This window comes from Phodopus roborovskii, unplaced genomic scaffold, assembly GCF_943737965.1.
Source record: "Phodopus roborovskii unplaced genomic scaffold, PHOROB, whole genome shotgun sequence".
NCBI lineage: Eukaryota > Metazoa > Chordata > Mammalia > Rodentia > Cricetidae > Phodopus > Phodopus roborovskii.
In genome coordinates, this window is record NW_026125506.1 from 4,816,136 (window position 1) to 4,840,199 (window position 24,064).

A 24,064-nucleotide genomic window follows, 5' to 3' on the forward strand; every position below is an offset into this window, starting at 1 on the left:
ACAGACACACCTGTGAAGTGATTTATGTGCTTTAGACCCGGGCTTTCTGCTTCCCCTTCCGCGCTTGTGAACCTGCCTCTGCTGCTTCTATAACCCCATAGGAGGAGGATCAGGGCGACGAAAGAGGCCCTGGGAGTCTGTTTGCTCAGCCAGTGGCCAGATGTAATTCCTAGTCCACCAAAAAGGTACAGGGGTAGGCGGGGTCAGAGGCGAGGGGTCCTAGAGTAGGATGTCCTGGACCAATGCACTCTGGAGCCTGTGGAATTGAGTTAGAGCAGTCTGGACTCAGGCCTTACCTCTGGCCAGCCCACCCACCAGCTCTCTGGGCTCTGGCTGTCCCAACGGCAGCTGCAACTTCCTACCCCCCACCTCCCTACATGCATGCACCGTGCATGCATGCACACACACTCTGCTGCCCTCCACTCTTAGGATAGCAGTCACAGGTACCTCTGTGTCTTCTTTTTCATGTTTTTTTAAATCATATATTACATACATAATGAGTTTCAGTATGACATTTTCATACATGTATATAATCTTATGGTATTTTCTCCCATTGTTCTCCTTTGCCCGTTCCCACTGACCCTCCCCCTTCTACTGTTTCTTGTTACCTTTTAGTGAATTAATGAATTCCATTAGGGCTGTTTACTGGACTACAGACACTTTATCAGTGGCCCCACCATAGAAGAGAATGTCTTCCCTTCCCTAGCCATTGATGGCTTATCTGTACATCCTCAGGGAAGCATACCCCCCACCCCCCACCTCCCCACCCACACCCCCACTTTTGCACAGGCCTGGGTGGGTACTAGGCCAGTGTTATAGTTGCTCTTTGTGTCTGGGCTTAAATTTGTCCTCATGTGGAACAGGAAGTCTTACTTACGGCCAGGGAGATTGGTCTGATCTTATCCCAGCTCCGGCTTCATCTGGGTGTCTCAAAAGATGGAGTGGGCCTCTTCTACCAAGGAATGGCATCTGTGGAGACAGGTGTCACAGTCCAGGGTACAGCATGGAGGGGAGAGGACAGAGCCTTCCCTTCTTTATAAAGGTCAAATGAATTGCATCAGCCAGGTCAGTAGTGGGACAGGTCAGCTCACTGACCTCTGTGCTGACCATTCCTGCCTGGGTACCAAGACTAGCTCACAGTGTTGTTCCATCAGAGGTCACTTGCTTAGCCTCCAGACTCCCTGACTCACACAGCCGTCCCATTTGTCCTTGTGCAGTTCACCTAGGAGTACCCTAGACAGCTGTGCTGCATACATGGCCAAGAGCAGGGACAGTAGGTAATTCAGGCTGCAGACTAATGCAGCCTGGCCTCGCCCAGGTGAGTTGTCCGCCCCCTCCACACTTCATCCAGGAGAGCACGCTGCAGAGTCCAGGACCTGTGGGTCAGGTGATAGGCACAGTCTGCCCGGACAGCTGCCCAGCCTGCCCCCCCAGAACGTGGCTTCTTCTGGAAGACTGTCTCTATGGTTCAAAATCCAACTTCTAAACAAGCTTTGGAATGCTCCCTGTGTGTACATGGGGACTTCCTGTGTGATATTTCTGGGCGTTACGACCAGGCACTGCCCTTGCCATCTGTCCCCATTCTGTTGCGTTGGATCCCTTGAACTCCAGACTGTCTCCTGCCATCAAATCCCAACTGAGGATGTGGTAGGTCCCTGGGCTGAGCCAATCCAAGCAGGAGCCTTGCATCCCCTCTACCCCCAGCCCAGTGCATGGACCCCCTCAGTCAGTGTCACCCTGAGGACTGGCATCTGCTTGACTAGGGGCTCCGGGGTTGTGGGCGTCACGGAGGCCGGTCGCATGGCCTTGTTTTGCTTGTATTCTGTTTTATCTTCCCCTGCATTTTGTTGCCTCTGCATGTGAGCCCTGTCAGCCAGACTGAGTCCAGAGGTCCCCGGACACATTTTGTTTCAGGAAAGCATATTTTCCGTTTTCTCCTGTTGTGGTTTCCCCAGTATGACTGCAGCCACCATCTGCTTCCTCCCTGTGCAGGAAGAGGCAGATTTCCCACTGAGAGAATTGGAGAGGGTCTTCAGTTCTGGAGAGATTTGCTTTGTCCCCTGCAGGGCAGTGGCTGGAGGCAGCCCTTCTTTGTGGGAGACAAGTCATCCCACCAGGGCCTCTTGCTGAGTTTGCAGGTCACCCAGGAGCAAGGCGGAGTGATTGTGGGCAGGGGCCCGGGATGGGGCCAAGAGCGTGCGTGGATGAGCTCCCTTTCGGGAGGTGCCAACTGTCTGCAGTGACAGCAGCTGTCAGGGTCCCCAGCATTTCCTGGATCTATGAACGCAGCAGATGGCTTCCTAAACACTGACACTGAGGAGACCCAGGGCTTCTAGGGAAGTAAACGTGTCGTTGAGGGTTGATGATGGGAGCTGGGCCTGGTCCCTTCACTGCTTCCTCGTTCCTTAGAACTCCCAGCCGTCCGAGACAGCTGTTTCAACCGAAGCCAAGGGCGCGTGTGCGGTCCCCTGTGCTCTGAACCGTCTCGCATTCACCAGAGACCTATCATCGTGGACTCCACTTGCTTTTCTCAAAGTAAAAGATGACGATATCTGTCAGTACCTGATGTCTGCTGGCCAGTGATGGGCAGTGCTAACCTCATGATGATTGTACATCAGGCTAGAGACTGGGGCCAAGGAAGGCTAGCTCTTGCTGAGTGCTCTGTTAACCCTAGCATGCTCGTGTCCTTGACCTCTGGGAACAGCATTTACAGAGGGCAAACCTGGAACTGTGCGTGCGCGTGTGTGCACGCGCGCGTGCGTGTGTAGGAGAGCAAGTGGTTGGAGCATGCACTTGACTATCCACTGGGAACATCCAGGATGGTGTCTTGGCCTGGGAGTTCAAAGCAGCTGTCTGTCTCATTCTTGTTTGACTGGTTCGGCGTGCATAGGAGAGCCCCATCCGCCTGCCTGTGGCTGCGCTGCGCTTCGAGGCTGCAGATCTGTGCCTGGGGGAACCTTGGTTTGCTTGGCAGTGCTCAGATGGGAGGGAGCAGCTGTGACATGATTAGAGGTCAGGAGCAAAACACATGTGCAAGCTGACCTGGAATACAATAGGTTAGAACACGGAACCTTCCAGAAGAGAAGGATGGGAAAGGTGCCATGGGTCAGGGTAGGCAGTGGTAGCGCCTGTGCTCCAGAGGGAGGGTTGCCTTCTTGGTTCCTCCAGGGGCTGCAGGGGCCACTCCCTGGGCCTCCGCCTCTGGGCTGCAGTCAGGGATCTTGGGTGTTCTGGAAGCTTCTCCCTTCCTGAACAGCTGTCATCTCACCATCTTTGGTCCCTGTGTGGTACTCTGCACTCCCCCGTGACAGGGGCAGTAGCTACTCTGGCCTGGGACCGTGGGCATCTCCAGGTGTAAAGTCACAGGGCCCATTTGAGTGGAGATGGGGCGTGCGTGGGGAGCGTGGGGAGCGCTAAGGCCCCTCCGTTCCTGTCTGCCTCTGCTGGAGAGGGAGGGAGGGGAAGGCTGCTGGGCTCAGCTGATGCTCTCTGAGGAGGACTTGGAATGAGCCCCAGGCACAGAGGGGTGAGGTCAGTGGTTTGCTCAGCAGGAAGGCCCGAGTTAGTGATGACCTGTCGCAGCTCCCAAGATCCCTGGCTGCAGCCCCTGGCTCCAGCTCCTCTCCCGCCCTGTTTCAGGGGACATGGAAACCAGTGATGCACATTTATTTAGTGTGGGCCTCCTCTGTGTTAGAGCGGGAAGCCCACACTTAGTTTATCGCCAGCCACCGTGATGGCGTTCGCCGTGCTTTCCCTCCCATCACTCAGCTCCCTGAGGTGTCTGAGTAAGCGGAAGCTCCTAACAGTCTAGTAAGTTCTCAGCAGGCTGCTGAGCAGCGGGCCTGAAGTCATCTGCTCTCAGTTGGGAAGGCTGTTATTTACAGTGCCCTGGGGTGGGATACCAGAAGGCTGTACAAAGAGCTGTGTGACTGTCCCAGCCCCCAGTGACAGCAGAGCAGCCAAATCTGTGGTATGCACAGGGTGGCTTTATATGTGGACAGTGGGGGCTTTGTGGCGCTGGGTAAAACTGTCCACCGAAGTCCCCGAGTGCGTGTGCACAGGGCTCTTGGAAGCCTCTCTGTGTCTCTGAGTCGATTGCAATTCCGCTGCGTCCAGAGTGCAGCCTTGCTCATTTTAGATTCAAGGCAGTGATTTCAGCTTCTTCCTTCTCTGTCAGTTTGGTCCTCAAAAGGCTCTCCGGGTTCCCCTAAGGGTTCTTGGCACCTTTTTCTCCTGGAGGTGTGAACACCCAGGTAACAGCAGACAGGAGGTTCTGGCCAGATTTGATGGTAGTGGAGAGAGAGGGTCAGGGGGTGGGAGGCGGTGGGGCACCCTGTTGTGCTGGAAAGGAAGGTTGTGCTCAAGGCCCCAGCAGGGGGTGAAGGATGCTTTGGCTTCACATTGTAAGAGGCTGGAGATCCGGAGTTTCAACTCCAGAGCTCTGCCTTAAACACTTAAGGCAAAGAGGGCCTTTAGTAGGAGTGTTTGTCCCTCTGTATCTGTGGGTTTATACTTGAGGCTTTGGAGATGTTTGGGACTGAAAAAAACACAGCTCAGTAGTTTAGTTCTTGCATTGTGTGAGGCCCTAAGTCCAGCACAGGGGGAAAAGAGGAAAAAATTATTTTACAATTACATGAGAGATGGAAGCTGGCGAGATGGCTTCGGGGGTTAAGAGTATGTACTGCTCTTGGAGAGGCCTGAATTTGGTCCCCCCCCCCAGTCACCTATGACTGTAGTCCTAGGGGGATCTGACGCCCTCTGGTCAACTCTGCAGGCTCTTACACCCATATTTGCACGCCCACACACAGACCCAACAAACACATCATTAAAAAACAAATCTTTTCTAAATGTTATGTGTCATGGCAGGTGAGACAGCTTAGCAGGTAAAGAAAGACACTTGTGACCTAAGTTCAACCCTGGGACCCACACAGGGAGAGGGGAAGGAAGGGGCTGCACGACCTGATCTTAATATGCCTGTGTGCATGCGCACACACAAATAAGTAAAATGTGATCGATAGTTCACAAAAGATTTACTTTCTGTGCATGACTAATTTGTATACACGTCTGTTCGTGCACTGTGAACATGCCTGGTGCCCAGCAAGGCAGGAGAGAGACTCGGGGTCCCTGGGCCTGCAGTTACAGGTGGCGGCTGTGAGTCCCATGTGAGTACTGGGAACTGAACCGGAGTCCTCCACAAAAGCAGCGCACACCCTTCGCTGCCTGCCCAGCTGTCTCTGCAGCCGTGAAAGAATGTAAAAGACACATAGTAACTGGTATACTGGGCACGGTGGCTCAGGCTCGTAATCCCAGTACTCCAGGATACTGAGTCAGGACAAAACTGATGCCAGCCTGAGTAATAAAACGGACAGTGTCTCAGGGCAAAAACCAACAAGTAAAGACGGATATAGGAAGATGTACACAGGGTGTTTGCTGGTCCTGCACTGTTCTGTATGGGGGACCGGGCATCTGAGGGCTTGCCAGCTGAGGACTGGATTGTGACCCTGCCCCTCTCTCAGCACACAATCCTTCCCGTCCGTCCGGTGACAGACCAGAAAGCTTGTGTGCCTGGGGATCCAGGAGTAGGGAGGCTGTTCCTACAGAGAGCCTGCAGTCTGGTGGGAGGGGTGAGGGTGAAGTGTGGGCTTGTCGCTGGGGGTGTAGCCCAGGGAGGCAAAGCCCAGTGATCAGAAAGAAGCTCAGGGCCAGTCTGAACTGCGGGAGGCGGGGCCGCAGCTTCAAAACAAAGTGTGTGTCGGGGAAGGGGGTGGGGGTGTTTCAGAAGCCCGCATCATTTCATAGGAGGACCTTCAGGGAGGTGGCAGCGACTCAGAGAAGGGCCTGAGCTTGGCTTCAGATGCTAGACTGCATTGTTTGCTGTAAGCGACGACAGGGTGGCATAGAGAGGCCCAGTGAAGGGACAGTTGGTAATGACCTGGGACCAGTTCCACGTGGGAACTAGAGGACGGTGGTCAGCTGCTTGGCCCAGGAGGAGACCCGAGCCTTTGCCTGGCTGTCTTGGGCTGTGTTCATGAGTAGAATCTGGCTAGCAAGGAATAGAGTAACCGGTGCCTGTAAATCCATAAACACTGCAAAGATTACAGCTCATCACAGGGACAGGCAAACTTTTGAACTTTTTGTTCAGGTCTCTGTGGGGCCAGGGATGACTCACTGCTGAGCCCCTCCTAAGCTCTGTTGGTGATTAGCAGGGGGAGCAGCCGTGGACCCGCCCTGCTCTGCTGCAGACTCATGTGCTTGGAAGAACCAGATTGCAGGAAGGGCCTGGAGTCTTGCTGGAACAGACCCGGGACATTTACGGGACAGGATTCTCCTGGGCTCCGGGCGGGCGGCGTCTTTTCACACATGAATCAGTTTTACCCCTGAAGGAACTGTGGGCTGGGCCTGCAGGAGGGCCTCAACTTCACCTTAAAAGGGTTAGTGTTAGCCGGGTGGTGGTGGCAGCACACACTTTTAATCCTAGCGTTGGGAGGCAGAGGCAGGTGGGATCTCAGTTCGAGGCCAGCCTGGTCTATCGAGCGAGTTCCAGAACAGTTAGAGCTGTTACACAGAGAAACCCTGTCTCAAGAAAAGAAAGAAAACAAAGACGGAATAGGGCATCACCGTGAGCTAGAGAGGTACATAAGACATGACCAAGGAAGTGAATGTGCCCGTGGTTCTGGGGTGTTTGGGGAAGGGGCCCTGACGACGATTTCTCAGGTGTGAGGGTTGCTGCTCCCTCACCGGGGGGCTGCTGAGTGGGGCCTGGCAATGTGGACGTCAGCCGCGAGCTTAGGGTGACCTCACGGCAGCCTTCCAGCCTTTATTTTCTTCTATCTCAGTTCACCTGTGACCTTAGGGACAAAGCCAGGCACCCAGCAAACAAAGTGCTGCGCACTCACTTGTGTGAGCCTCTGGCACGTGGGAGCTGGGGAAGAGCCACTGTACCTTGGCCCCTTGCTGCTGCCGGCTGGGAATCTAGAGCCTTTCCCCTGGTTTCCTGTGTGTCACCCCAGCCCACACTTCCTTCAGGGCAGTTCCTGTTGAGTGAGGCTTGAGTCAGTTAGGGAAGCCTGGTGGCTGAGCCTTCATACCCTGCAGGCATGGCTATTAAATATTTAAGTGACACTATGGTATTGATCCCATCTCCACTGTCCCCGGTCTGGGATTGAGATAATAGCAGTGTCTTGGATTTAGACAAAGTCCTGAAGAGCTCACGGTGCTGTGGTCTGTGTCATCTGTGACCCTGTTTCCATCCTTAGAACTTGTAGGTATGTGCTCGTTGCCCGGCCCTCCGCACACTGCCTTGCAGCTTGACTCTTCCCTGATGCTGACTCTTGTTCTTTTTACCCTTCTCTCCCAGCAAGACAGAACAAGGCTGCCCATCTCTAGGGTTTCATCTGGGAGAGGAGACAGCTGATGGCAGGGTAGAACCCACATTGTGAGGGAAACTCACTCCAGAAGGTTGAGTTCCTTGTGAGTGTTAAGGCCTTGGGTCCCTGGGCTGGGCAGGGGCAGAGATCTTTCTTCATTGTGGATTGGCCCTTGCTGGCCACAGCTGCCTTCCCTGCGGACAGGACTGTTACCAGGATAAATATACCCGGCTCCCCATTCCTGGGGAGTTACTCACTGAATAAAAGTACCCGGCTGTGGATTAGATTACCTCTATTCTAGCTGCTCTGGCAGGTTGAGGGGACAGGGGCTGGGAGCCACGGGAGGGGGAGGGGGCAGAGCTGTCTTCCTACTCCTCTCTCTTTCCTAATGGAGAAGTCTCACCTAGGGGCCAGAAGGTGGGCCATCCCTGAGCTGGTCTTGCCCTTTACGAAGCTTCACTCACTGCTTATATCCGTCTGTCAGGCAGCCCTGTAACACTTAGGTCTGTCTCCTGGGTTACCCAGGTGGATTGAGCTCTTTTCTGGGCATAGCATGGTAGACGGGCTACTTAGACATCCGCTGGATCCAGTACTTGTGAGTTTAGGGCTGCCTGTCTGAGATGTTCAGGTTTCACATAGCACCGAAAGCATAGGCAGCTGGGTGGCTGGGGAAGCCCTGGCGTGGGTGAAGTGCTGCAGTCCCTTGCTGCCCGGGCACTCAGGAGGCACATGACATACATGGCCTTTCTTCCATCTGCTTTGTAGATCCTATGGGGGCTGTGCCATGGCGTCCCCAGGCCGTGGATCCAGGTGGATTGCAGAAAGGTGCTGGGCACAAGTGGGCTTCCCTGAGAAGCTGGGGATCAGCTCGCTACTGAAGCCTGGCTATCCTGACTCCCCTAACTATCCCTATGAGGCTAGAAGGAACCCTGGTTCAACAAGACTTAGTTCGCTGGTGTTGGTCCAAACTTCTAGAGTCTGACCCCAAGCGGTTTGCTTTAGACATATTTTACAGTATCACTTGGAAGAAACATCTCCTGCTGGCAGTTAACACAGTAGGTCTTCAGAACTATGTTGAGATGACTTTCACAAAGTACCCTTGGCCTCTTCCACAAGTTTAAGGGCCAAGGGGAAGATCTGGTGTGGCCTAGGTCTTTGCTGAGGTCACCGAGCTACACAGTACATGTGACATGGGTTTTATTGACTGAGAAACAGTGCTTGAGAGAAGTCCGGGAAGAGTCTGGGGTTAAAAATAAAACTTCTGGGGGATTCTGGTGTGGCCTGGCCCTGTAGCACAGATCACCAGGCTATAAACTACATCCACTCCCAGCCTTCTGGGTGGAAACAGGTTACATACATCCCCTCTACTGAAGACAACAGCCTACACATCTAACATTCCTGATTTCCCTGGTGCTTATCTGTGAGCACAAGGACCTTGTGTCCCGTACACACAGAATTCCCAAGCAGCAGGCTCTAATGCCAGCGAGAGCTAGAACAAGGCAGAGAGCTTCCTTCCTCCATGTCCTTTATACATGCAGCCAGCAAAAAATATGGTCCAGATTAAAGGTGGCCCTTCCCATCTCAGAAGATGCAGACGAGGGGCTGGGGAGGCCCAGTGTTTAAGAGCTGCTCCAGCTAACAAAACAAAACAAAACAAAACAAAACAAAATACCCACAGAACAGATCTGGATTAAAAGTGGGTTTCCCACTAAAAGTGACTTAATTGAGGAAGCCCCTCACGGAGTTCCCAGCTGCTTGGGTTTGTCATTAATTCCAAATGTAGTCAAGTGACAAGAACAGCCATCACTGGTTTCCCTCCAAGGCCCAGTGGCCAGAAGATGCCCCTGCCAGCACTGGGTGTGGCCTGGTTTGTCCTTTCTTCTCACCTGTAGGAGCCCCTGCCCACCAATAGCTCCCATCCGCTGACTGCGAGGTTTTTATGTTTGATCCCAGTCCTGTGCTTAAAACGATGACTTCTCTGGAAATGTGTCCAGGTGGGTGAGCAGTGAGCAGGCTGTGTGTCCAAATCCCAAATCCCTCACACCGAATGTAGGCTGTAACACCCAGCCATCCGAGGGGAGTGACAGGAATAGCCCAACCCCTTCTCCCACACAACTCCAGCCATCTTGGGTGGACTTTTAACTCACTTCGCTTGGCACCTGGCCATTGGCAGGACCACCCTTCGACAGTATTTATCACAGACCTAAGATGTGTCTAGGGATTGCCAGGAGAAAGGTGCCAGCTTGTCAAAGAGCCCTGACTCTCTCCTTTGCTCTGTGAGTGTGTGTGTGTGTGTGTGTGTGAGAGAGAGAGAGAGAGAGACAGAGACAGAGTGAGAGAGACAGAGAGTGAGAGACAGAGAGAGAGACAGAGAGTGAGAGAGAGACACACAGAGAGACAGAGACAGAGAGTGAGGGAGACAGAGAGAGAGACAGTGAGAGAGACACAGAGAGTGAGAGAGAGACAGAGAGTGAGAGACAGAGAGTGAGAGACAGAGAGAGAGGCAGAGAGAGAGACAGAGATAGAGAGAGAGACAGAGAGAGAGAGAGGCTTCACTGATTCTCCCTTTTGCTGTCTGTCTGGTGGGGGAGGAGGGAGGGGGAGGCGCTAGGGGAGTTCTGGGATTCTTGACAACCTACATTCATCCGCTAGGACTCTTAGGGTAGAAGGGGAAAGCTGACTCCCCAGAGGTTGCCTTCTGACCTGCTTGTCCACACCTGGGCATTGGAATGCCCTCCTCCTCCAATAAATGAACTGGAAACTTGAGAGAGACGGGGACGCAGACAGACAGACAGACAGGAGAGGGGAGAGAGAGTGTGTGCTACCTCTGAGCTCTGTCTCTTAGTCCACACTAATTTTCTTTAAGCCATCACTGGTTGCTGTGTCTGTTGATCAGCTTGAGGCCTCAGAGGGTGGTCTGGTAGACATCCCTCATGTTGGGGGCTTGAGGGGATGCAGGGTCCCTGCACCTACAGCTCTGGGAACTGGAGGGACACAGCTGTGGCATTTGCTGAGGAATGTGACCAGAGCAGTCTGTCAGCTGCCCCTCAGGCAGGCCGCGGGCTCAGTGCAGCCTCTCTTGCCTTCATGGGAGCTCTCCCTAAGGGCTGCAGACCTAGACGTTTCTACCTTGTTAGTTACTGGGGCCCAGGGAAGGATCGTTCCTCCCTGCCTTAGTTATTACCATCATTGTTTTGAGACAGGGTCTTGCTATATAGCTCTGGCTGCTGGCCCGATGGTCACCGCACCTGGCTGAGGCCTCCTGCCTTGGCTACCTGTGCACTCTGTCATCCAGCTTGCCTTGGAACAGCCTCCTGGTCTGAAGGTGCCGTTGCTTTGAGCTGTTGGCTTGAGCCAGGCACGACTATAAAATAGAAACGGGGCGTCGCGCCCTGCACTTGCAGAGTGGGAGCCCATGACCTTCATACCACCCTTGAGTTGCTCCTCCATGTCCTGGTTTGCATGCCCGAGGTCTTGGCACAGGTCACTTTACATGCCAGCTCTGTTCCTGTAGCTCAGCCAGCTTGTCTTGGGACCAAAACTTCTCATTATTGCTGGGGACTCCCTAGTCTTCCCCCAGCTCAGCAAGAAAATTCTGTGGTTTCCTGAGGCCATGCCGAATGGCAGAAAGGTGATGGACCAATGGCTCCCTCTGGTGGTCAGCAGCAGATGTCCGCACCCTGGCTCAGGGGTGCACAGCGTAGTGATTGTTGCTCTGCCTTCCCTCTCTTTGCCCTTCCACACACAGGGTTGCACGGTCTTGCTCAGAGGCCTCTGCCTTCCCTCTTGTGTGGGTTCAAGGTTTAGGCCTTGCATTTGAGTTGCAATGGCGTCAGGCCTTGACCTGGCAATTTGGCTGAAGAATTTTGAGGCCTCTAGCATGTGAGGAGGATGGAGAATGGAGTGTGAGGAGGATGGAGACAGGTCTGTGAGGAGATGGACATGTGAGGGTCTGTGAGGGTCTGTGTGTGTCTGTGTGGGTCTGTGTGGGTCTGTGTGGGTCTGTGAGGGTCTGTGTGGGTCTGTGTGGGTCTGTGAGGGTCTGTGAGGGTCTGTGTGGGTCTGTGTGGGTCTGTGAGGGTCTGTGTGGGTCTGTGTGGGTCTGTGAGGGTCTGTGTGGGTCTGTGTGGGTCTGTGAGGGTCTGTGAGGGTCTGTGAGGGTCTGTGAGGGTCTGTGAGGGGATGAGGCTCTGTGGAGCTGTGTGTGACCATTGGGGTGTGAGGTGAAGGAGTTCCCAGTACCCCTTGTGTATTTAGAGCTGGGCAAAGGTTGTAGCATGGCTGAAATCTGGGGGAAATTCTTGGCAGGTAGACTCCTATGCCGGCTTCTTCCTGGCTCTGTTTACTCAAGCAGGGGAGGAGTTTGCTGAGCTCCAGGGGACTTTAGCCTTTAACCAGTTTGCAGCCTGTGGGAAATGCTAAGATCTGCAGCGTAGGAATCCAGAGTCTGTTTTGGCTGCCTCCTATATTCTTTTTAACAGCTTAGGGTCCAGGGGCTCCAGCTCAAGCTACCAGGCAAGGACTCAGGGTGAAGAGAGAAGAGGAAGCCATGTCAGAGGTGTCTGTTTAGGTACTTGCCAAAGTTCCTCTCTCAGGTAGTCAAACATGTGCAGGAAATTGGGAGATAGTGTGTTTTCTTCTTGATTGAGAGTCTCTCTCTCTCTCTCTCTCTCTCTCTCTCTCTCTCAATGCTCTTCTTTGTTGTTGTTGTTTTTGTTTTGGAGACAGGGTTTCTCTGTGTAGCCCTGGCTGTTTTGAACCTCTATAGCCCAGGCAGATAGGCCTGCCTCTGCCTCCTCAGTGGAGTGGTGGGATTAAAGGTGTGCACCACCCCCATCTGGTCCAGGCTGTCTTCACATTTTACCCAGAAAAGAGCAAGGGTTTTTTCTGGATGTCACATAGTACATGGTTTGATATCACCGCTAATGCATTTCCCATGGGCCAACCTTAATAAACTGCAGGGTAAGAACTATTCACAATGAGGGACGGCTCAGTGGGTCAGGGTTGGCCTGCCTGCAGCTTGAGTCCATCCCTAGCACCTGTGTGAGTCCAGATACAGGGGTGCTGGGCTGTAGTCCAGCACCCTGTAAGTCCAGATGTGCTGTGCGATTGCAGCCCAACACTGAAACTTCCATGCAGCACAGGCTGTCACGAGGCGGGAGAAGCCTGTAATGTGTCCTCTGACCTTGTGCTCATGTGCACGTGCGCAGAAATAAATAATAAATAAACGTTACTTTATGTGTGTGGGTGTTGTACCTGCATGTGTGCAGGTACACCGAATGTATGCAGTGCCTTCACAGTCTGAGAGAAGGGGTTGGGTTTCCTGTCACTAGAGTTAACAGGTACTTGTGAGCCTCCTTGTGGGTGCTGAGGACCAAACCAAGTCCTCTGCAAGAGCAACCAGTGTTCTTACTGTGGAAGTATCTCTCCAGTCCCAAATAATTTTTTTTTTTTTAAAGAAGAGAGGTTTATTTTCTCAAGTTCTTTCCAACACCAATACCTGAGTAGTTAGAGTGGGCCTTGAAGAGAAGTCTAGGGCTGAGCTAGGCCCAACTGTCCATATCACCTAGAGCTTGTCTGTAAACCCTAAATGGGTCTCTTTTCTTGATCTGTAAAGATTTCTTTTTGACCACGTTTGAGGTTGTGTCTGTGTATGTTTATATACGCCAGTGCAGAGGCCTGCAGAGGCCAGAGGCTTTGGAGACTTCTAGAGCAGGCTGTAAGCTGCCTGATGCAGGCTCTGAACACCAAACATGGGGCTTCTGCCTGAACAGCGGGTATTCTTAAAATGCCTGAGCTATCTCTCCAACCCCATCTAATTTTTACATTGTATTGTATGTGGTGTGTGTGTGTGGTGTGTGTGTGACTGTGTATGTGTGTGGTGTGTGAGTGTGTGGTGTGTGTGTATTTGTGTATGAGTGTTGTGGTGTATGTGGTGTGTGTGTGTGTGTGTGTGTGTAATGGTGGCCAGAGGACAACGGGCAGGAGTTGTTCTTTGCTTCTACCGTGTGGGTCCCAGGGTCTATTGGATTCCAGCCAGCAGATGTAGTAGCAAACATGCTAAGCTGTCTTGCTGGCCCCAAACCTCTCCATAAATGGGGAGGGAGGGAGACAGGCAGGCAGGCAGGCAGGGAGGGTGGAAGCAATTGGGGCAATGTCTCAGTGGATAAAGTGTGTGATATACAATCACAAGGACCTGGGTTTAGATCTTCATCTCCCATGTAAAAACCTTGTATAGCAATGTGTGTCATGTAGCAATGTGTGTCTAGAACCTCAGTGCTGTGGGGGTAGAAATGGGTGGATCCCAGGGACAGGTTATTGAGGCCAGCCTGTTTTACATAGAGCTCTAGGATGGCAGGGCTGCATAGACCGTATGTGGTGAGATGGTTCAGTGGGTAAAGGTGCTGTGGGCCTGGTGGCCTGAATCTAATCCCTAGAACCCATGCAAAAGTGGAAGGAAAGAACCAACTTTACACAGTTGTGTTCTGCGCCAGATGGTGGCTCACGCCTTTGATCCCAGCACTCAAGAGGAGAGGCAGGTGAATATCTGTGAGTTCGAGGCCAGCCTGGTTTACAGAGGTTAGTACCAGGATAGCCAGAGGTACACAGAGAAACCCTGTCTCAAAAAAACAAAACAACCAAAACAAAACAAAACAAAAAAAACCCAACAGCAACAACAACAACAAAAAAACCCAAAACCAAAGTGGTTGTGATAAAAGAGCTCACCTGACACAGACTTCCAACCTCCATGTGGCTCGCACATGTGTGCACATGCGCGTGCACACACATGCACATGCACGCACACACAGACACACACAGGCACACACGCAAGCGAAAAGAAAACATGAGAAAGGCATGTGAAGCTGGGGGTGGTGACAGAGGTAGGGAATTGAGAGCTTGGGACACCTGGTTTACATAACAGGACCCTCCCTGTCTCTGTTTCCAGGCATCAGGGTGTAGTTCAGAGGTGGACGTTACCATGCGCAAGACGGCCAGATCCAGCATGGCACCATGGGTGCGGGGCAGGGACTCCCGATTCGCAGGGGAGGCTGTTTCTTCCTTGCAGTGGTTGGACTGGAGGGACCTCAGTTGCTGGGGAGGATGGTGAGCTCCACAGGTGACCCTGGGGTGGCACAGGTCTGCCCTTGCCAGTCCCATCAGGGCTGCATTTGTGGCCTGCCCCGTGCAGCCCTGCGGGCTCAGTCTATGACCGAGGAAGAGGGTTCCGCCTACTTTGGGTTGGGCCCAGAGGAAATGGACAGCAGGTGTGGCCCTAGGAACGGATGTCTCTGGGATTGGCCTTGGACATTAGTTCCTTTTCTGCCCTTACCTAGCCGCTTAGAGACTCCCTGTAGTTCCGGGTGTTAGAGGCAGGAAATCAGAGCGCTCCGCTGGGGGCCTGGAAGGGGAGGGGCCACAGGAGCAGAATCTCTTCAGCAGCAGGAGACTGGGACCCAGGGTCCTGGCCTTGGAGCAACTTCTCGTCCAGCCATACAGCAGGAGCCAGGGGTAGGTGCACCCACCTTAGTGACGTAGTCAGGGCTGCTGGGAGAGGGCATGGCCTTATAGGCCTGGATAAGCCCCTTGCTTCCTTTTTCTCTCTCTGCATGGGAATGGGGTTGGGGACAGGGCTGCCACAAGGACCTGAGTGACAGCCGACAGAGCGAGAGCCCCTGGCGTGTCGGAAGTTGGGTTCCTTAGATTTGGTGTCACCTTGTCACCACAGCAGCCCCTCCTGCAGGTTTGGTGTCTGGGGCTTGGGGGGTCTGAGGAGTCATGTGACCCTGCCCTTTCCTGCTTCGTCACCTGGGGCAGGTACTGTAGCCTCCAAGCCTGCTTTGCCCAGCTAAAGAGAGCAGTTGGGACTTTCAGGTCACCAGGAGGGGCACTTGTGACACGCGTGTAGATGCCTCTAGTGGTTCCTGGTGGACGGTGACCAGTGCGGCCGCTGATTGCCACTCCGGAGGGCCCGGGAGCAGGCCACTAGGAGCTGAGTGAGCAGTCAGTGAGCAGTGCAGGATGGAGGGTGTGGTGACCAGGGTTGGACATACCCAGGGCCTGTGGAAGGTCCCAAGATGAGAGGCTAAGGCAGGAAGGCCAGCACCTCCAGCTCTGCCCCTCTAGCTGCCCCTTCCTGTCGAGAGCCTCTTGTTGGCTACTGCATGTCAGGGTAATGGCAGCTTGCATTGGAAGGCTGACCCCACCCCCACCCCCACCCCCACCCCGCGTTAAAAGCAGAGTCGTGGGGCCCTGGAGTTTCTAGGGCTGGGCTGCTCGCCAGGCTTTGAGCAGTCTTGCCCCCAGCTTGTTGAGGGGGTGGGGGTGGCAACTGCCGAGCTGGCTTCATGCCAGCCCCCAACCTCTCTACATACCTTACCCAAAGCCTGGGGCCTTGGGAGGAGCTTAGAGCAGGGGACTCTGCTCCTGCTTGGAGCACAGGTGCTCCCTAGGGCCACCTCCCTTCAGACTGGGGCCGAGGCTGTCAGGAGTCCAGAGGGGACTGGCTGTGTCTACCCAGCCCCCCCCCATGCTGTGCCATGCCCTAGGGCTCCTCCCGCCCACCCGGTGGAGTCAGACGTCCAGGCAGGCATTTCTTACACCAGCCTTGTCAGCAGGAGTGCAGAGCCAGGCATCTCACATTTGAGGGAGGAGGGGACAGGGCAGCCGATGTGGGACGCCCAGGTCTCCTCTCCCATCCATGCAGCAGGTGCCTGCCGGGCTGGATCTCTTCAGGCCCCGAAGGCAGGCACCGTCCCTGGGAATAACCAGTAGGCCAACTCTCACCTTCTCTTTGCAGACGCCCTGCTGGCGGACTTGGAATCGACCACCTCCCATATCTCCAAAAGGCCGGTGTTCTTGTCAGAGGAGCCTCCCTACTCCTACCCAACCGGAACCCGTACCTACCAGGAGATTTCAGTGCCGCCTCCTGTCCCGCCACCCCCGTCCAGCGAGGCCCTCAATGGCACAATCCTTGACCCCTTAGATCAGGGGCAGCCTAGTGGTTCCCGATACGCTCACCAGCAGGTGAGTCTGAGACGCCCTCGGGGGCTGAGTGGTAACAGGAGCCATCTGCCAAGGACATGGCAAGCCATTGGGGATGGACCGGGGTCCTAGACTGTCCCAGTCACACACTGGCCTTCTCACCCACCATGTGAGGGCCAGTGACCAAGTATTAATCACCCTAGACTAGCTGTGGAAATTCCCCGGTGAGACAGGCTGTGAGCGGGGCTGCCTGGGGGGGGGGCAACTGTCCCTGTGTCCTGTTCCGTCTCTCCGTGGGGAGAGGCCTGAGTAGAGGACTCTTTCTGCAGCCTCCGTCCCCATCGCCTGTGTACAGCTCCAGTGCTAAGACTTCCGGTGCCTCTAACCCCCAGGACGGCGCTCTCTATTCCCGAGCAGGCGAGGAAGAGCACGTCTACAGGTACAGACCCAGCACCCACCTCAGCCCAGCTCTGGGAACCCCTGGTTTAACTACAGAAGGCCTGAAGGCCCCTGCCGGGCCCTGTGCCTGTCAGCGGCTGCCCTCTGCCCTGTCCCTGCCATCTCTGTAGTTGAGCATCTGTGTAGTTGAGGAACTGAAGCAATTCCTTCCCTACCCTCCGCCTTCTTGCTGAGGAGACTTCGTAACATTCCACCCCCTGGGCCTTGAGAATGCGGCCACATCCTGTGCCGGGCAGAAGGGTCTCACTTCTCTCCTGTCCTTCTCAAAGCTTCCCCAACAAGCAGAAGTCCGCGGAGCCCTCGCCAACGGTGATGAGCTCCTCCCTGGGCAGCAACCTCTCGGAACTTGACCGTCTGTTACTAGAGCTCAATGCCGTACAGCACAACCCTTCAGGCTTCCCTGCAGGTGTGAGCGGGCCTCCGGGCTACTCGAGGGCCTGCGGGTTCCTGGAGGACTGAGGGATGAGCAACCATTTTTGTCTCCTTATCTCTAAGATGATGCCAACTCAAGCCCCCCACTACCTGGAGCCTTGAGCCCCCTTTATGGCGTCCCAGAGAGTAACAGTTCTCTGGGAGGAAAAGCAGGGCCCCTGATGAAGGAGAAGCCAAAGCGGAATGGTGCCCGGGGCCTGGAGGATGTGCGGCCCAGCGTGGAGAGCCTCCTGGACGAACTGGAGAGTTCTGTGCCCAGCCCTGTGTGAGTATCCACTGGGCTCTCCCAGGCTGGGGAAGCCCTTGAAGTCTCACCCTGACGGGCTCTGGGCTGCGGATCCTGTGGATCAGCCCTGCAGTCACCTGCTCCCTTCAGTGTCTGTTACTTGCCAGGCCCTGGGGACACAGTGTGAGTTATGTGGGTGCCAGCCCTGCACACCAGCCACGGAGACCCATCAGGAAAGTCGCGTGTTAGCACAGGTTTACTGATGCCTCACAGGGTTTAAATGCTGGCTGTGCCGGCTACAACATTTAGCTCTCGTCTTACTGTCCTTGTAGAAGTTGGAATAATCCAGAGAGGGCCATGGTGACACGTGGTTATGATCCCAGCATTTGGGAGGTCGAGGCTTGGAGATCTCAGGTTCAAGGCCAGTCTGGGCTAGATAAGCTACGTCCCAAGGCAGTGTGGACTGCTGAGACCATGGCACAAAAAAATGACCCGAACCGTGAGCTGGGGAAGCAGACAGTGGATGGTGACCCCACAGAGTGAGCAGGGCGAGACCAGATCGCGTGTCCTGTACTGTGGGGGGGAGGGGCTGGCTCGCAGCTGTGGCACTCCAAGGACGCTTGTTTATTTTGAGGTAGGGTCTCACTCTATAGCCCAGACTGTTTTGGAACTCACTATGTAGTAATCCTCCTGCCTCAGCTTCCCAAGTGCTGGGTTTACAGGGATGAGGCCTTCACACCTGCCTGTCTTAATGGCAGTGTTTATTGCACTGTCTTGTGTACTAATGTCGCATCTGTATACAGCATTGAGAGGGTGCCCCTGTCTTCCTGGAGGGCTGCTGTTTGAGCCACCTGCCCTCTCTGCTCACCTCACCTCAGCCAGTCGCTCTTTCTCAGGGATGGGGATCCCTGAGGCGCTGCTGGGTGCTGCTGGCCTCCCCTGGAGTTGGAGGTGTTGATCTGATCCCGCTGGAGCCTGGGGCTGACCCTTGGGCTCCTTACTGACTCTGTGCGTGCCCCGCAGCCCGGCCATCACTGTGAACCAGGGTGAGATGAGCAGCTCACAGCGAGTCACCTCCAGCCAGCAGCAGACACGCATCTCGGCCTCCTCTGCCACCAGGGAGCTGGACGAGCTCATGGCTTCACTGTCGGATTTTAAGGTGCCCTGTGATTCCCTCTGTCTTCTCTGCCCGCATCCATTACCCTACCTCGCCATGGCCAGCGGCTCCTTGAGGCCCTGGGGGAGAGAGGCTAGGTAATCCTTAGCAGCTGTGAAGGCAGAGAAACCAGAGACTCCTTCAGCTGGGACGTTCCTCCCTCTCCTGTGATCCCAGCCACCAGGCCAAGGGGATCAGGAGCTGGGATACAGTGACAAAGAGCCCTGTGTGTGCTCTTGGTGGGGGAGGGTGTGTCCCGTGGGACCAGGGCCTCATGCCTGAGAGGTCACTTGCCCCAGAGCTGTATCTCCTACGCTAGCTGTCCTCAGAACACGGCTTTCTTTCTGCCTGTGGGGATAGGATTTACCAGCATCTACCCTCACTTTCTTCATTAAGGGCCTGAGTTCCCAGAGCCCTGTCTGTGGGAAACTTAACCTGCCAAGCCCCTGGCCAGCCAACAGGAGGTGCCCCCCCCCCCCAGTCTCTCCAGGGAGGTGAACATGGTGTCTGGGTAGGGATTATTTCTGACTGAACTCTCCAGGAGTTGCTGACTCTAGCTCCTCGTGGGTCAGCCAGAGACCTTTGAGGCACAACTTGGGGAATATGAGAAGGGAGTCAGGCTGTCTGTCCATTCTTGGTCTAGACAGCGCCTCCTGCCTCCCTTCAGCTGGACTCTACTTGGAGGTGGAAGGCAGGAGGTTGGTGTCGGGTGGAGTTGGGGCTGGTAAGCTTTGTTGCTGTGGTGATGGGCAGCCAGTCAGGGTCCAGGCTCAGCCTGTGCTGGTGCTGTCCCCTAAGGCTGCAGCTGCTTTCTTAGACCTTGTAGTCCAGTGCCACACGAGGAAAAGCTGCCCTGCGTCTTGGAGCCCTGGAGAAAGGACTCGAGGGTGCAGGAAAGCTGGGGTGTGGAGCATGGAGCTGGTGCCCGGGCCAGCTTCCCGTTTGCACCCTCTTCCCACCATGCACCTCGTCACAAGTCCCCTTGCTGCTTACTCTGGGAGACTTTGTAAGCTTTGTGGATGCTTTCTGTTGCCTGGGTCTCCTAAGGTGTGAGGATACGAGGCTCAGGCAAGCATTTCTGGGGTTAGACTCTTTCTGAAGACTCTGTGTCTGTGCGTTGCTGATGGCAGCTCTCTGAACTCTTCGGCCATGCCTGACCTCTCCCTGTGTGTCTCTCTTTGCCTTTGTCTTCCTCTTCCAGACTAGCTCTCCTGCCGTAGCACTGAGCTCCCAGGGGCTGCTGCCCAGCTCGACTCCATCCCCACCCCGCACCCTTCCTCACCCTCCTCCTCCCCCCACTAAACCCGCCCCTGGAGGCCACACCCCAGAAGTCCTCCATAGGGAAGGAAATAGTCAGGTCCTTCTACCTTCTGTGGCTCCCAGAAGGCTTGCTTTGATCAGTCTTGAGGGGATGTCTGGCACTCCGAACTCACAGTGTCCCTCAGGGGAGGATTCTCAGCTGTCATTTGGTGCTGAGAGCCAGGCTCAAGTTAGGAATGACCTCACAGACTCCATGAGTGAGCCTTTTCTTCGGACTCCAGTCTGCTACACCCCACACCCTGCTGTGAGCATAGGATCACAGGGGCCGCTGGCCAACCATGCCTGTTCAGAGGAGACAGTGGCTCCCATTTGGAGATGGCCACAGGCTATGCCAGCATCCAGGCCTGAGATTCCCCATGGAGTGGCTTACAGCTTCCAGGGAGGGATTGAGCCAGCAGCTGTGGCAGTGGATCGGCAGGCTGTCCTCCCAGACACCTGGAGCCTCACCAAGGAATGTGGCCAGCGGGAGCAAGCACAGTCAGAAGCCAGGGGCCTGGAAAGTGGTTGCCCTACCCTAGCTAACAAGGAACAGTTAGGTGGAAAGATTCCCTGGAGAGGGAGCCTGGGGGGACCAACCCAGGCACTTGAGAACCCAGGGAACCCAGAAGGTGCCACTCAAGCCGCCCTGGAGGCCAGGAAGGAAGAGCCGGAGCTTCCTCATGCCGGGGACGTGGGCACACCCAGCACCTCAGAGAGGATTTCCACGGCAGGCCAGGCAGGCAGCAGCTTGTGCAGCAGCTTGCATGACCCTGGCGGGACTGGAGTGTGGGCCACTCCTTGCTAACCGCATGCAGCCCCTACAAATGTCTGCCTGGCAGAAAGTGCCAAGGGTGGTGGCCCTGAGGAGGTATTGGGCAGTGACCCGCAGGGCCAGAGCAGTGGCGATGCTCCGCCTCTTGCTTGCTCAAGACTGCCTGTAGGAGTGCCATCCCAGTGTCAATGTGCAGAATGTGCGGTTAAAACAAACGGATTCGGGAACCACAGAGACCCACCCCCGCTCTGGCAATGCCTGCTAACCATGTGGCTGCAGGGGACCACCCAGAGGCTCAGCTTTCTCTTCTTTAAAATGGGAGCAATAACAGCGCATTTTCCGAGGTCACCCAGAGGGTTAGATGGGATAATCCCTGAAAAGTAGATGAAACAGTTTTCTCTCCTCCACCCCTGGCTTTTGGCTCTGCCTTAGCCTCCTGAGTGCTTGGGTGAGTCTTACTTGTTTCTTGTATGATTCAAACTTTACACCCCTCTCTCCAGCCCCCCACCCCCCGCAGATGAGTATGTTACAATGGCAGCTAGAAAAAACACTAGTTAAAAGGTGTAAAGAAAAGGGAGCCCCCGCTTTCCATTTAAGCGGGAGGGAAGGGCCATCAAATCATTACTGTGGTGACCTGACCCCATGCGGTAAGCCAAGGGAACGCTGCTGTCCTATTGTAAGGCTAGAGAGACGGAGGTCCCTGCAAGTGAAGTTTGTGTCCAAGGTTAGAGGCTGACCTGGAGGCGGCCGCAGCGCCGCACGCACCTGTGTCCTGAGCCTGCTGTGCGGGGCCGGCCCTGTCCGCTTCCTGCTTCCCACCTCAGCTCTGCGTGTCCTTCTCAGCTGTCACCACCCCTGTGGCAACCCTAGTGTGGACCAAGTGCCTGGAATGGGATGGTGACAGCTTTGCCCTCCACCCCCAGATCCGCTCTGTGATCAGGAGGAGCCGGGAGACGGGCCACGTCCATCCTATGTCCCGGGAACCCTCCCCTCGCCGCCGGCTGGACCCTGCCACCCTGAGCAGGACCCCATCCCAGGAGCGGCTCATTGCAGAGCTGCAGGGCCGGCTGGGCATCCAGCTGGAGGCAGAGGAGGTGGCGGGGGCCTCGGCCCAGGACTGGCTGACCGAAGGCGTTGTCATCACTGTGCAGCCACGTGGGAGGCGGGCCAGGGGGCAGCTGGTAGAGAAGGTAGCCAGGCCTGGAGGTCTCCTGGGTCCAGTGCTGGCTGATTTGGGGTGGTGGGTGGTTTCTGCATCCCATGGCCTTTAGGACAAGGCTGGCCACGTGACTGCCCTCTGCTGGCTGCTGTTGAGTTCCCGCCTTCCGTGTATCTCTCTCGCCTTCTTCCCAGGTCATCTACCCTCCTGACTCTCCCATCCCCCTGAGAAGAACCCTCTCTGTTGTGGCTCCTTCTCCTCCTGGCCCTCTGCTCCAGCCTCACCCTGACACCCTGGCCAGCAGCTCTCCTCTCCGGCCCAGCCTGCCTACTCCCTCCTGTCCAGGGCCCTTGCCTGGTACCTGTGCTGCTTCTGGGGCTCAGAGTGCAGGGGGAAAGCCCCAGGAGGAGGACGGGCAAGGCCCTCCTGGCCTCCCTCCTGTTCCCCACACCGTGAGGTCTGTGGGCTGTCAGACCAACGAGGACCCGCTCTTCCTCCTCCCGATGCAGGCATGCCTCCCAGGGTCCCAGCACCTGCCCTACCCGTGCCCTGTGTCATCCCTGAGCCACCTCAGCCCCAACACAGTAACAGTCCCTCCTTAGAACCTGGCCCTGGCTCCTCCAGACGTGATATCCAGGCACCCACCGCCTCAGGAAAGCACCTCCCACCCCAGCTCCTTCCCCGGGCGGGCGTTTTCAGCAGAGGAAGCCTTCCCCTACCGGGAACCCCAGCTTCTCCTCCCCTGTTGCCTGCGGCTGTCAAGGCTTCAGCATTTCCTTCCCCTTCTCCTGCCCTGTGCCTTCTCTCCCTCTCCTTCCCGGGCCTCTGTCTCGGGCTCTCTCGCTCTAGAGACATTCTCCATGCCCCATCTTTGGTACTGCCTGTAGTGAGAAACCCTGTGTGAATCCATCCCGTGACGAGGCCTCTCTAGCTTAGCTTTAAACAGTGTCTTCTCCTCCTTTCTTTCCCCTCTAAGATGCACGGCCTGGAGCAGAGAGCGGATGGAGAGCGGCAGGGGGCAGCCGGCTGGCCCCCCAGCAGCAGGCAGAGCTGCCCCGAAGGGCAGGACGAGGGAGGGGTTAGTGCTCGCTCGGGCTGGGGGCTGAGCTCTTACTTGGCATGTTTTCCCTGGGCTTGGTCATGCAGCTGGGTGCTGGAAGCCCTCCTTGTCCCTAGGACTGCCTGCTGATGTCACCCCCCTGCCCCCAGAGGACACTACCCTTTGCCTCAGTCAGCCCGTCTGTTCAGGGTACCACCCTCATGAGTGTTACACTGTGAGTCGCTCACCCCGGGCCCTGGGAATCTTACAGGCCTTCTCTGTGCCCACAGTTCATGGCCCAGGGGAAAACTGGGAACAGCCCACCCCCTGGGGGACTCTCAAAGCCTGGGAGCCAGCTCGACAGCATGCTGGGAAGCCTGCAGTCTGACCTGAACAAGCTGGGGGTCGCCACGGTGGCCAAAGGGGTCTGTGGGGCCTGCAAGAAGCCCATCGCCGGGCAGGTAAGAAGCAGGGCCACCTGCCGGCCGGCTCTGGGACCTTTGCCCCTGCCCTCGCCCTGAGCCACTTTGTGTCTGTCCCCTCAGGTTGTGACTGCCATGGGGAAGACATGGCACCCCGAGCACTTTGTCTGCACCCACTGCCAGGAAGAGATCGGATCCAGGAACTTCTTCGAGAGGGACGGACAGCCTTACTGTGAAAAGGATTACCACAGCCTCTTCTCCCCACGCTGTTACTACTGTAACGGGCCCATCCTGGATGTGAGTGCGCACGCACGCGGTGGGCCGGGCCGGGCCGGCCCCTGTGGATTTCATCTTCATTGTAGTTCTCAGTCTAATGTTCAGAGAAGCGTCAGCCCCCGGGCCTCACACAGACAGGAAGTGACAGGGCCGAGTCTGGCCCTGCTGAGTCGCAGCTGGCGCTGTAGCTCCCGCCACCTCCTGTCTGGACTTCAGCTGCTGTGGCCCTGGGATTAGGAGCCACATAGACAGCGGGCTGGGTGCCAGCTGTCTCACTTTCCACAAAGGGTGATGCTAGGGAGAGGCCCCAGAGTAGGGGTCACAATAAAAAGTATGGCCTTTGAGCCCACGAGGTTTGAAGAAGAGGGGTGTGTGTGTATGTGTGTGTCTGTGTGTGTGTCTATGTCTATGTGTCTGTGTGTTTGTGTCTGTGTGTGTGTGTATGTATGTGTCTGTGTGTGTGTATCTGTGTGTA

General features: G+C 55.6%; 1 protein-coding gene across 2 annotated transcripts in view; it reads left to right on the forward strand.

Annotated features, from left to right (window-relative positions):
• Pxn (paxillin) overlaps positions 1-24,064 on the forward strand; it is a 51,816-nt gene that overhangs the window by 24,108 nt on the left and 3,644 nt on the right. The window contains exons 2-12 of one of the 2 annotated variants that reach the window (XM_051176483.1): positions 16,165-16,391; positions 16,679-16,788; positions 17,078-17,214; positions 17,304-17,505; positions 18,490-18,625; positions 19,824-20,657; positions 21,617-21,883; positions 22,047-22,442; positions 22,829-22,930; positions 23,182-23,352; positions 23,437-23,610. In XM_051176483.1, the coding sequence (XP_051032440.1) occupies positions 16,165-16,391; positions 16,679-16,788; positions 17,078-17,214; positions 17,304-17,505; positions 18,490-18,625; positions 19,824-20,657; positions 21,617-21,883; positions 22,047-22,442; positions 22,829-22,930; positions 23,182-23,352; positions 23,437-23,610 (2,756 nt within the window). The remainder of the gene's footprint in view (positions 1-16,164; positions 16,392-16,678; positions 16,789-17,077; positions 17,215-17,303; positions 17,506-18,489; positions 18,626-19,823; positions 20,658-21,616; positions 21,884-22,046; positions 22,443-22,828; positions 22,931-23,181; positions 23,353-23,436; positions 23,611-24,064) is intronic. The other variant, XM_051176482.1, reaches the window with a different exon arrangement.